Source organism: Bombus pyrosoma, linkage group LG13 (genome assembly GCF_014825855.1).
Source record: "Bombus pyrosoma isolate SC7728 linkage group LG13, ASM1482585v1, whole genome shotgun sequence".
NCBI lineage: Eukaryota > Metazoa > Arthropoda > Insecta > Hymenoptera > Apidae > Bombus > Bombus pyrosoma.
Window position 1 is genome coordinate 6048307 of NC_057782.1, and position 14620 is coordinate 6062926.

The following is a 14620-nucleotide window of genomic DNA, read 5'->3' on the forward strand; positions in this document are numbered from 1 at the left end:
TCCTCAGCAATCCTTCCAAAGGATTCATTTCAAATTCTTAAAAGATATACGATGTACGTACGTGTATGCAGTTGAAGTGTACAAAAATTTAAGCAATATGCGAGATATCAAAATAGAGGATATTTAATGAGAGGAATTTGTTATATCAATAATTGATAATATTTATAATATCAAATAAAATTATATACGTGTGAAGAATCCATCTATTTAATCGCGTTCGTAAAAACACGTATTTTCATGAACATCTACGTAAACACCTGCAAGTAATAAAGTATTTAAAGAATATCACACAAAACATTGCGATCTTAAAGTTGTTTATTTGTTGGCAAATCATGTACATATTCTTATCAATTCTGCGTAATATCAATTAAGAACTTCGTACGATATGATTCAATTAAAAAGGGAGATACGATTATCATTAAGAAATAAAATAAAATGAAAGAAACATGTACGGAAAAGAACATCGAATCAATCGTAAGATTAATGAAACAACCTGTCTACGACGAGTGACGCCAAAGTAGAATCGTAGAAAGAAGAACAAAGACACCGATCGCCAGACATTCTTTCCAGCCGCGCGGGGCTTAGGAAATTACAATTTATCGCTCAAGCTCAGGGTCGTCTCATATCATTCGTCGCAGCGCGGCACAAGCGGTAAAACAAGCCGTCTGATATTTAAGCGTGAATTCTCGTCGAAGTAGTGTTACATCGAACAGTTTACTGGCTATCGGTTCGCCCCTCGATCTGATCGATAACACAATCATCGTCAGACAAATGAAGCGAAAGACGAAGCTCTGCTTGATCCTGTCCCTTCTGGCTGTTCTGATAGACAGCCAGGTGGAAGGAAGGATTTTGACGCAGTGTGAAGCCGTGCAGGAGCTTCAACGAGCTAAAGTCCAAAGAAGCTTAATCAGCAACTGGGTCTGCTTGATGGAGAGCGAAAGTGGATTGAACACACAACTGATCACTGGTCCGAAGACTGCCTCCAGCTACAGTTATGGAATCTTTCAGATAAATAGCGCCAAATGGTGTTCCAGAGGACACAGCGGAGGAATTTGTAATAAACGTTGCGAGGATTTCGCCAACGACGATATCACAGATGACATCGAGTGCGCCAAGAAGATTCAAAGTATGGAAGGATTCAAGGCGTGGGATGGCTGGATGAAGAAATGCAAGAACAAACCTCTGCCTAATATTGGAAACTGCAAACGACGTCGACGACGACGACGTGTGACAGTATGATTGAATTTTTTTCTTTGAATCAGCGTGTACTGTGATAAAACGATTGTCATAGTATCGCGTCACTGGGGTTCATGAACTATTAGGTGTTGGTTGCTATAAACATATATCATGTATAGTCTGTCTGATGTAAGGCTGTTATTCCTATCAGCACCACCATTCATCGCGACCGATTGCGTATATAGAACGATGAAGTTTTATAATAACTGCAAGTCGTGATTCGTGAATGGGATCACAGGTCACTCTAGTGCGACGTATATTGGTGCTTATAAGTATGTGGACAGTTTGATTGATTTAGAATAACGATATGTTACTCTAGATTTTTAGGAAAATGTATAAATTAACGATGAACTGGAATTTAGGAACATTGCTCGCTACATTTTTATGGCATCGCCAAGCTATAAATTTGAATCGCCTATTGAGAAACAACAATAATATATTTTATTACTTATTGTTGGAATATATACTGCTACATAAATTTGCCTTTTAAATAACGATAGGTATATTAACTTCAGGGCTCTCTTGCACAATAATTTATCGACGAATAGCATTTTGCAAATTGGCAAGTCACAAGTTGCATGCCGTACACTTTTCTTAAGGATTTTCTAATTTTTCATCAAAAAGAAGAATCAGGTGGCCTATAATCTACAAAACTCTCGGGTAAGATATCATTCAGCTTATCATTAAACTCGTTGCTATAAAAAGCGGATATTTGGTGATATTGTATTGTCACTTGTGACTTGTAAAATTAATATAATAGTTCAATTATGCAGGAGGGGCAAGAACTTTATCTATCGATTTAGAACACTCTTCTTAATCTGTTTTATAATTTCAAGATTAAGGAACGAAGTGAAGATTACCATCCGAAGATGAGTTTGACAAACGATAAAATAACTCTATAAGGTTTGACAACTACAATGTAAATTTTATTATACTATCTTTCGAAAATCAGTTTAATCGGTTCAAGATAGACATGCTAGTTATAAATATTAGAATCGTTCAAGTTCGATTTGTTCGTGATCTTTCAATCAAATCAAATGTCTGGATACTTCTAAGCGGTTATCAATATAGTCTAGTGAACATTTTACTGATAACAGCGAAGAAATTATACATCTATGTATCTGCTTTGATATGTGTATCTGTGAATTTATGATGGATGAAGAAATATACGTGTCTATAATCGTAAATTAAATTTGTTTTGTACGTCTCTGTTATGCAGTAGATTAAGCATCTATCAATACTTAATTGGTTTGATAATTTCCTAATTGCAGGAAAACGATTCGTTAACTCTGCTAATGTTGTGACGCGTTTAGTCACCTCAGGGGAAAGAGTAATTATTGTTTGCTTGGAATATATGTATTAATGATATTTTGGAACGAATTGCGATCAGATAATGCGGTGGCACTTTCCAGAAACTTGTCGTCGAATTTATCAAACATTTAGCAAACATTATATTAAGTGGATTCGAACAAGCACTGCTAAGTGAATACAACTTAAGAGTCACTGTTCTATAGAATTATCGTGGTGATCACAAAACAAATAGACAATGCTCACCAAATTTCAGATTTAATTTAATGAAACAGAGACATACAGAAGGTTAATTTATGTAACGAAAAGAATATTAAACGTTCGATTCTTATGTATAAATTAATTACGTTATTTTCGTATGTATAGTATATTACGTATAGAAATTACTCCATTGATACGCAGAGAATTGAGAAATATCGAAGAACAAAACTTGGCGATAATCGATATTGATACATATCATATATATTAATTATTAATTAATTGAAATTTTGGTATTTTTTACGTTATGAATATGATACGTCTCTCTTGGCTGCTATTAGCGTGTAACACGTGTTGAGTGCATTTCATTTCACCAGAAGAGTAAACTGGTACTTTTGGCACATTATACTATAACAAATATTATAATATGGAAAAGACGATGGATCTATATAAAAATCGTTGCTAGTTTAGTACAAAATGCAATATTTTTATAAATAAACGTCTTAAGACGACTCAAGCACCAATGCTCACCAAGTACGGAGCGTAACGTTACTCTTGAACAAAGTTTGTAACTATATGTGACATTATTCCGCTTTGTGTATAGACTTTTATTTGCCAACACTCTACATACTGTCTATTAAATATTACTTGTACTTAAATAACGATATGTACTATAAAAAAATGTCTAACAATGCAAATTGGAAAATTTCGTTTATGCAGTTGGTTAAGACGCTGGAATTGTTTCATCAAGCTTTAAATAAAATTTTTCTATTAAATAATCGTGTTGCGTCAGTGGCAAATGTACCTCGATAAAAAATTTCCTATCACATTTGAATTAGGTCTTGAAGATAACAAACCCTTTCTCTCCTATCAGTTCGACTCTATATATATATATATTTCCATATATCGAGGGAATTGTTTCCGACATCGTCCGTATCTTCCACCATTAGAACGTGTCTTTAGCTTTAAAGATTCTGTTTGTTCGACCAGTCGCGGGGAGACGCGATCGCGAGGAAGCGCATCAACGGGAGTCGTAAATTCCCGTTACGATTAGAATAATCGACACCACGAACAGTTCGATCCCCGTATTTCGGTTAGGACAATAGGGGTGGTTGTTTTTGTAGAACACTGCGGTTGACAGGTTATACTATTTATTTTCAACAACGATTTACACTTTATATTTGGATAACTCTGATTTGTATCTAAGATGTGTATCTGAGAAGTGATTGCCCCTTAGTTGAGGAAGCAGTCAGGTGTTGACTGTCCGAATATCGTAGTAATAGTTAATTGCGTTCTCGTAGCATTATGGAGGAAGGGTGTAGGTGTTCATAGGAAAACCCAACTTTCCTGTTAGGGAAATATTCTCTTTCTCCGTTATTAGTACGAACGCATAATAAACCTAACTGTTCCAGGGACCATTCATAAACCGACAACATTTATAAGATTAATGATTCCTTCAAGGTTAATAGGAGTTAGTTATAAATATCAAGACAAAAGGTAAACTAAAAGCCTAGGTTTATGGTGGTTGCTTATGAATAGCGGTGCAGACCCTTGGCGGCCAGGCAACTAGAAACGTCGCGTGGACCGCTTCACGAGACATAGCAGATTCCACTCAAGGTCCCTTTAAAGAGCGTGACGAAACCTTCCAATTAGTCACAATTAAGCGATATCCTGTGAATCTTTCCTCAACTCTGACTATTCGACTAACGTTTCTGACTATTCTAGCTAAACGCCCATGCTAGATAGCTCTTCGTCAGTAGCGCCAAAAAAAAAAAAAAAAAAATCACTTCAAATTCACAAAAGATATATGACGTCCATGGATATGTATATGGAATTGAAATCTACAAAAATATAGACAATACGCAAGATATCGAAATACAAATATTTAAAGAAAGGAATTCGCTATAATATTTATAACATTAAATAAATGGATTTTTCATACATATAGAATTTTATTTTATGTTATATGTTCATAAACATTTCGGTGTAAACATTTACAAATAATTAAGGATTTAAAAAACCTATACAAAACATTCCGGTCTTCAAGTTGTTTATTTATTAGCGAAGCATGTAAATATTCTTATCAATTCTTCGTAATATCAATTAGGAATTTCTTACGGCACAATTCGATAAAAAAGGAAGACACAATTATCGTTAAGAAATGAAAGAAAATAAAACGAACATGTGTGAAGAAATATTTTCGATCAATCGTAAGATCGTCGGAGCATACCTGTCCACGACGAGTTTTTTTTTTTTTTTATTATTTAATTGCAATTTTACAATTTGTCCAGTGGGACATTAGGTAAAATGTTATATCTTATATATACATAGCATGTGGATGGTTACCCCCAGCGGAGTACCATCTTCGTGTTTGTTAGGTGATATCCTTTGTGAGATCAGCTGAGTGTTTCCTTTTTAATCTTCTTTCTATGCTTGTGTTGATCGTTTCCGATCGTTATTCTTTCTCTGTATTCTTTCGCATCTGGTAATCTCCTCCTTGACCATTGGTATTCCCAGGTCCTTCCGAATATCCTCATTTCTAACGTACCATGGGGCGTTTACTATTGTTCTAAGAATTTTGGCTCGTAATGTCTCTATTTTGTTTATATGGCTCCTTGCTGCTGTCCCCCATAGTGGTATTCCGTATGTCCAGATTGGTTTTATGATTGTTTTGTATATTTTTAATTTATTTTCTATGCTTAGTTAATCCACGACGAGTGGCAACAAAGTAGGTGAGAACGAAATGCGAAAACAAAATTCAAAAACACCGATCATCGGACATTCTTGGCACACGCTCATTAGGAAATCACAATTTATCGTTCAAGCTTGGGGCATCGCATATCGTTCGTCACTGCGCAACACATGTGGTGAAGCAAGTCGCGTGATATTTGAATCCTTGTGGAGGACGATTAAACGTGTTGTTGATTAATGACTAGACGAGTTGATACTTAGTGTAGTCAAATGTATTTAAAATTATTTGCAGTACAGAGTTAGTCGTCGTTCGCTCAATGTTGCTCGATATGCGTATACAAGCTATACGCTTACGTTCGCTCAATATTAATCGCTATAAGAATGCTCGATACTGATTGTCCTCAAGGATCGTGTTCGTTTATTTATACTGGTCGGGGTAGTACCGGAAAGTTAAAATTCGACTTCGGTTATATTATTTTTTCCGAAGTGTTAATATTCCGAGTCAAAACAACGACATGAGTCATCCTCGATTGGAATCGTTCTATGACTCATGTACCGCTACATCCTCTACGGGGTAGTATTGCATCCAACACTTTGGCGATTACTGATTCACTTTCTTCGTCCAATTTCGTCAATAACAAAATCATAACGAGAGGACAAATAAGCCGAGAAACGAAACTCTGCTTGATCCTGTCTCATCTGGCTGTTCGGATAGAGAGTCAGGTGGATCAGCAATTGAGCTTGCTTTATAGAGAGCGAGAGTGGATCGAACACACAGTTGGTCACTAGCCCGAAGACTGGTACAGTTATGGAGACTTTCAGATAAACAGCGCAAAGTGGTGCTGCAGAAGACAATTGGAAGTATTTGGAGGATTTCGCGAACGATGACATCAAAGATGATATCGAGTGCGTGAAACAGATTCAAAGTGTAGAAGGAATCAAGGTGTGGGATGGTTGGATGAAGAAACGCAAGAAGCTCCTTGCCTAATATTGAAAACCACGTCAAGGACGACGATAAATGAGAGTACGATTGGATTTCTTTGCTTGAGTCATTATGTATTATGATAAAATGACTGTCATAATATCGGGTTACTGGGATTATTCAACTATTCGGTGTTGGTTGTTATAAATATATACTGTGTATAGTCTGTACGATGAGAGATTGTTATTTTTACTGACATCGCCATTAATCGCGAATGATTGCGTAGATAGAACAATGAAGTTCCGTAATGACTGCATGTTGACTGTTTCGATGTTTGCGAATGGGATCATAGGTCAGACTAATGCGACGTATATTACTGCTGACATATATCTAGACATTTTGAGTGATTTAGAGTAACAGTATGCTATTCTAAGTTTTTAGTAAAATCTATAAATTATCGATGAATTGGCAGTTAGGAACATTGCTCGTTACTTTTTTATCGCCACACTATAAATTTAAATTACTTATTGAGGAACAATAATAGTATATTTTGCTAATTAACCAATTAATTCTGTTAATAAATTAACAAGTCACAAGTTGTATGTGGCAGAGTTTTCTTAAGGATTTTATAATTTTTCAAGAGAAAGAAAATCGGATAATCCGTAATCTAACTCGTTGCTATCAGAAGTGGATATTTAGTAATATCGGTAACTTGTCACTTGTGATTTGTAAAATTAATAATGGTTTAATTGTGTAATAGTTCTTAATCTGTTTTATAATCTCAAGATTAAGGAACGAAGCGAAGATCATCATCCGAAGATAAGGAGTATGTCAAACAACAAAATAATTCTACAAGGTCTGACAATTGCAGTGTAAATTTTATTGTTGCTATACTATCTTTCGAAAATCAATTTAATCGATTAAAGAGAGATATGGTGGTTACAAATATTAGAGTCGTTTATGTTCGATTTGTTCGTGATTTTTCAATCAAATCAAACGTCTGGATACTTCCAAGCGATTATCGATATAGTCCAGTGAACATTTTATTGATAAGAGCGAAGAAATTATACATCTTTGTATCTGCTTTGATATGTGTATCTGTGACTTTATGATGGATGAAATATAGTAAATTAAGTTTATTTTGTACGCCTTTATTATGAAGTAGATTGAGCATTTATTATTTCTTAATTATTTCGATAATTTCCTATTAATAACATAAAAACGATGCTTTAACTCTGCAAATGTTGTGACGCGTTTTATCTCCTCAAGGGGGAAAATAATAATTTTTGGCTGGAATATTTTTATCAGTGATTTCTTGGAACGCAATATAATCAGATAATGCAATGGAAGTTTCCAGAAACTTGTTGGAGGATTTATCAAGCGTAATTATGTAAGAAACTACAACATTAAGCGCAAGTTAGCGAACACTGTATTAAGTAGATACAGACAAGCACAGTTTAATTGAATACAACCTGAGAACTATACTTTTGGTATTCATCCGGCGATAGTGAATAAAATTGCACAATCTACGAAAGGATGTTTCCCAAATATGAATACAAATTCGAATGGAATTAGGCCAATAATGATGCAAGAAATCGATTAAACGCGCCGCTCCACTTGGCAGACCGAATCAGACAAAATAAAATGGTTTAGAAATTCTGACTATTAGAATTACAAAGCACATCGTGACGCGACTGTACAAAGTTCTTCCTCGATTTCATTTTCTGTTCAGGAAAAAGTATCACGATATTCGCTCTTTCAAAAATGATTTTCATTCTAATCCGATTGTAGGAGCGAAACATTTTCATTTGGTAACTGACCTAACATATCTGCACACTATTACACATGAAAGAGGAAATTCTTGATCATTCTAAAATTATATACATAAAATGATCTATATGAATAGAAAAATATTGATTGAAGCAAAAAAGGTTTAGAAAATTGTCACGGCGACATTTGACATTTGATATGTAACGATCTAATAGAGAACAGTAATAATGATGCAGATAAGTCACGTAGACACAAATCAAAGTGTAAAATATAATTATAGACTTCGTAGAATCGGAAATATTTCGTCTAAAAGCTAATGCAAGTAAATGATGACTGCTCAGAACGATCGAGTTTCGGATACAATATCAATGAAGTTGCAATCACCGAGGTTACTTGCTAAAATCGCAAAATTATTTGATTTTTTCAAAATGTTAAGTGCACGTTGATTGTCGATACTCGAGGAAACGCATTTTCATACGATAAAAAGTACCGAGAAGGAACGCTCTCTTGGAGGATCTCGTTCGTCTTTCCGCGTTTCTCTTTTTCTCCTTTAAATCGATCGTTGCCTCCTGTTCGAGCGTTTACACGATACGCCTAAGAAAAACGATATCCAACCGTGTAAATGATTATGCAACAAATTCCCAGACTCCTTGTGACTAAAAAATCATTGCCGGTTAGACATATGAAGTAGTTAACAACTTCCATCTCTAAACTCTTTCTATTTCATTCTTCCAGCAGATTGAATGTTACCAGCAAAGAGGAAAAGAAAGTGTGAATTTAATCTGAACTTTATATCTAATTTTAACAAACAAGATTTAAGGAAATATTTGAAATTGAAACGAGAATGAAATATTAATAAGAATTTGTTCATATTTCGATCAAAGATAGTTGATATATTGTTCGAATGGAGCAGCGGCGTTAAAACATAATCCGATGGTGCCGTGATTAAAACTCTCTTCTTATGGAAATAAGAAAATTCTCTTTTCAATGTATAAAAGTCTTCAGTTTGAAATTGCCGCCAAATGTCTTTACATCATCATTCGAATCTGCTTGTCTACCATCATCCAAGAAAGATAATTATGATTTCGATTCGAAGAATCTTCAACGCGAATCATAACCAAACATCTACATATCTCCTTCTCGTTACCATTAAAATTACATGTCGTGCCAAAAGAGAAAATTTCGATTTCGATCGCAAGAATCCTCAACACGCGAATCGCAACGAAATGTCTTCATACCTCTGAATGTCTAATGTTTTAATGCAACATGCCCAACGAAATTGATTCCGCTTGTAGGGGTTAAACGACAGGACGAACATGCTTAGAGAAATCTGCTGGTTCGTCGCGAGACACCCGTTAGAATTTCAATCAAAATGATGCTACGATCTAAGGCTGCCTTTCCAAGCAAACATCGCCGGTTACTGATAGACGAAGTGTACTTGGATAGTCTGATGCGCACACGAGAATGCACGTAGGTGTACGTAAGCGCATTTTACCGTATACACCGAGGTGAGTGTGCATGCACCTTTCACTAGCGGAAGTGAACAACTGAGACAAACGCGTGAGAGCGACCCGGGTCATCGTTACTTTTTTACCGCCGGCAGCCTGTTATCGGAGGTCGATTTATGTTGCTTCGCGGTACACGCTGATCAATCACGAGCAATTTATCCGTATAATCGCGAATAATTATCGACTCTTTGATGAAATCGAGAGAAGCTTGTCTCGCCTTCGTTCGAATTTCTATGGAACCTGCATTCACAATAGTTTGATGAATGTTCTCTGGGAACGAAACGAAGAAAGCAGCATAATTCCGATGCATAGTTCGATACGTAATTATTAGTTAGAAGCATGCTGGAATCTCGTGGTATTATATAATTCATCGATATTGGCGTCTATGGTTTATCAATAAATACGAGTGGAGACGTTGATAATAATTACTGACAATTACGCTTATTGATAGGCTATTAAGAAAAACTAGAATCTGACATCTAGGAGAGTGTAACCGTGAGAAATAGCGAGCATAATCGGGAAGCGGTAATTCATGTAACGCATTTGTACGAGAGACGTCATACACGCAACAAGCCTCTTGCATATGTCACATTTCTCGTAGAACTACTGTTGAATAATGATACATGTCTAACAAATATTAACAAGCTTTTTGTTGGAAATTTAACGCACGGTATTCTTCAATGAGACGTACTCGTTTATAAACTAGACGAAGAGAATCGAAGACGCAGGTGAACAGCGGATCTTCGGTTTAATAGTATGGCGAAGTGGAAGCTTCGCGAAAAATTCTGCAGCGATATTTTTTGCCACTTCAACGCTTCTTCTCTTATCACGACTTTCTACATAATTCACGCGGGGCTGTAAGCCATTTCCCGGAACAATCTACCATTCCGCCCACTAGTAGGTAGAAGTACAGTCAATAATCGTAAAAGCTAGATATAGTATATTAATGAGAGGATCTAACATTGTTTTCTTCTTTTTATCATAGTTAATCATATGACTACTTTCAATATAACTAAAAAAAAAAAAAGGTAATTGAAAATATTTGATACAAACGTATCCACATTTTACTTATTTAACGCATATACATACTTTCTAAACCAATTTTTTAAATAATTTCAGAGAATGTCCTGATGTTAATACGAATCATTGTACATTAAAGAGACAATCAGCCGTTGTCTTCTTAAAACGATCTACTATTCGATTAGTAAATAGAGGCATTGTGAATAACCATAAAAGCTATTGAGAGAATCTACCTAATAGCCGTGTTCGAAACACTGCCAATTACAAAAATGCGCCTTTCTCTCTCAAAGGCGTTCCAATTGCCATGTCAATTGATTCCCAATTGATTAACAGGCATGGGTCTCGCATTTCCGCCAAGCTAACAATCTTCGATGTTTCGCGCGGATCACGAAGTCGAGCGTGTGTTCTCAGGGTGGTTCGTGATCTGCTACGTCTTAGTCACAGGAAGAAGGAAGTGCGCGAATCGATCGCAAAGTAAACGAGCCCGAATAACGGTGAACCAAAGCACAAGATGAGCGTGCTGGTGAAACTCAAGCGTTGTTTAAGCGACCTCTGTAAAGGTCGCTACTCTAATGATTCTCCGAAGAAAGTGATTCGACGAAGAGCGAGCAGGAGCGGCCTGGTAGTCGCGTTAGATCTTTGCAACCATTTTTTTTTTCTTTTTGGTGATTATTATTATATATTTTCCTTATGATCGTTTCCTCGTTCGTAGTAGAATACTTGGCGCGATCGTTTCGTTTTGATTGATTATTATTCAACATTTCAAGCTCTTTCTCCTCCATGTTCGCTTTAGTACGCTAATTAATAACCGAGAAGTTTTCTTGTTTTATGTCTTGGACATAAGACAAAATAGTGATTTGAATACATTGAGTTCTACCTCCTTAATATTAGTTTTGACATTAGAATTGATGACGGCTCTTAAATGATTCTTTTTATGCTTATGAAATAAATATTTTTATTATTATATTTTTATGTAAAAAGTCAATAAAATTCCCGTCATATAGCGTTTAACTGTTACTGTCGCTGTCGAACTGTTCAGTTACTAATTAATTCAAGTATTTGATTGAAAACTCGATGATATGATACTTTTCATTGTTTCTATTTTCTGACTATTTCATTGTTATTTTATTCGCGCCATATATACTCCGTAACTAAACATTTATTACTTGCTTCCGCTAAATGTAACAATTACATGTCCTGTTATATCTATAGATCGTCTTTTCACAAAGCTCTTCAACTGTTCATCGGGTAGTTTGGTAATGAGAATGGTTACATAAAAGATAGGAAAATGAATAATTAAGGTGACTGCAAATTACGTGACACAAAGGTGGTAAAAGCATAGCGGGCGGAGAAAGAGAAGAAGATGGCAGAGGAAGCATTTTAATGGACGTTACGCGCCGTGCCAAATAAGTATTTTGAGCCGGAAAGGAAAGCGGCGAGATTAAAACGGTGCCAAGCTGATTAGAAAGAAGCGAAAGGAATGAAACAACTCCATACGTATTTAACACTTTACAATCACGTTACGACTGCAATAATTGATTATTTAAATTCGCAAAACAGTGTCAGAAATATCATGAAATTAGCGATACCGTACGATTCACGCGTTAAATATCAAGATCCTCGCGACGAAGAATGAAATTCTTGAATAAATTAGTGCCGCCTCGAAAGGCAAAATTTACAATTTTTATTTAACGTTTGACAGAACCGTGATGAGATCTAAAATATGACGGAACGTGATCGTTTCCTGAAAAGAATAGAACTTCTTCGAGATCAGATTCGATCCATCCTACCTTGTCGTGTAATTACTAAGCATAAAAACAATCCAAATAATTAGCGGCTTGTCTCTAAACGTTTCTAACGAAGCATTCGTGTCTGTACAAGAATTGGCTGGATTTTCTTTCTCCTCTTTCGACTTCGATCCTTAATTGCTAGAAAAAATTGCCAATTAAACGTTTCGTAACCGAATAACTTTTTAAGTAACTGTTTAGTAATAAAATTGAGGAAACTTCGGCTCGAAGAAAGTGAGTTATACCTAACTCCGGTAATTGCCTCCATTCTCCCGGCTACTAATCAAGCGATTAAAAAGGGGAGAAAGAAGGCGAACTTCTGGAAAGATTGCGCGGATGTTATTAAAAGGCAATGAGATGGGCGCTCAAAAAGAAGAAAAAATGGATGAGCTCGGTTTTTATTGCGACCCGTTTCGTCCGGTATAAGCCAACCGGAAGCGTTTCTCCAGTTTTCACATACCACAGTGATAATTACGTACATGGGAAGATGTTCATGACGCTTTTCTAGGACGTTTGGTCGTAGGCATTACCGGTCTTTGCCGTGGAATACACGCATATGACGTAGTACTGGTATGTTTTCTATACGAATACAATCACCATTGTATAGATTTGGTATAAATCATTCGTAATTTTGACGTGACATCGATAAATACATATAGAAGAACATTTTTCTAATTTATGAACAAAAGTCGTTCAGGAACTCATTAATTACCAGTCAACTGACTGCATGTAAATCCTAATGACATTCACATGCTAATAACCGTGAGGAATTAGTTCCTTCGTTGCGATAGAAGGTAGCTTCCTCGGTGTTCATTTTTCACCAAGGCAAAAGCTGTATTATTCGGTAAAATATGGCTTATTGTTGAGATATGTATACGTCGTACGTTGGCCTTCCGTGGTTGGCTCCTGCAACAGGGACAAGGAACGTTTCGTTCTTATTTTGATAAACATCGCACGATGTAATAGCCAAGATACGCCAGGAAGATTTCTCATTAACGCTGTTGCCGGTTCAACAGGGCTCCCTGCTCTCACAATGATACTACCTGCCTGTACCAATTTCTCAGCGATGAGGTCATTTTATATCCTTGCCACGTTTCACCATACCTGATCAGCCTAGAACGAATCAAATTCGTCCACTATCCGCCACTTTCATCACAAATTTCCTTAATCGCCGCAGGCAAAGTAATCTAATATTCTTCGAACTTTCAAACATATTCGTATACGCCTTACGTAAATATTTTAGGCGAGGTTCCGACGAAGGATCAAAATACAATTTTGAACTTTTGAAACTTTTGAACTTTTCACTTATACGTTAACGTCCGTATATATATATTATTGTAAATATGATTTCGAGGTAATTCATGTTTTATAAATAATGTGTTGTTTAGCTGTTGATGGGTAGGGAAGCGTCCTCTCTTGTGCAATAGCTAAACGCAGGCTTGCTCCGTTTCCCGTAAGCAATTTTGCGTAATCGTACTACCTGCTTCAGTTACTTGCACATCGTTAACGAGTACTCCAGTTGCCACAGATCTTTCCTTCACAGCCGCTCCCTGCGACGTTGATAATCGTCCGACTCACTGAAAATTTCCCTCCCCATTCTCTAACCCAGATTATCGTAAAAACTATATCTGATTTATCATGTAAATGGTACAAGAAGTCTAATGAGACGTATTTATGAATTTCATAGATCATTAGATATACCCTCGGAGCGTCCTTGCAGCTGTTTATTGCAGCTTCCACTCGTAAAGTAGAATATTATCGACCAGTAGCACACATACGAGCAAATATTTAAGTGACTCAAATATTCTTATTAGTATGCTAATGTGCCAAGTGACCCACTGACGTCCGCTTTATTGTTTGCTTAGTTTATAGCCTCTTACTATGCAAACGTGTTGCTAATGATTCCGCAGCGAATGGATGTGATGCCGACCGCTATCAAATCGGATTAAAGACGAATCTCAGCCACGTCGTGTTCTTAACAAGTACCGAATTTTCTCGAGTGCCACACAAAAATATTTTCCCTTCACCTTTCACTTTGAATTCAGCCTTTCACCTCACGGGGATTACACACGATTCTGTTGCGATGTTAGACTTTTTTTTCGCAGGATTCCCATCACATCCTCGATCGTACGATATTTCTCAAAGATACAGCATCGAGGAAGTATCGGGTACGGACGCGA

At 36.3% G+C, this 14620-nt stretch overlaps 1 protein-coding gene across 1 annotated transcript; it reads left to right on the forward strand.

The window, feature by feature from the left end:
• The first annotated feature begins 626 nt into the window (after positions 1–626).
• Positions 627–2428, forward strand: LOC122574093 (lysozyme-like). The gene has a single exon (XM_043741241.1). It carries the CDS (start codon positions 772–774, stop codon positions 1237–1239), a length of 468 nt encoding a protein of 155 aa, XP_043597176.1. The 5' UTR covers positions 627–771; the 3' UTR covers positions 1240–2428.
• The last annotated feature ends 12192 nt before the right edge of the window (positions 2429–14620 follow it).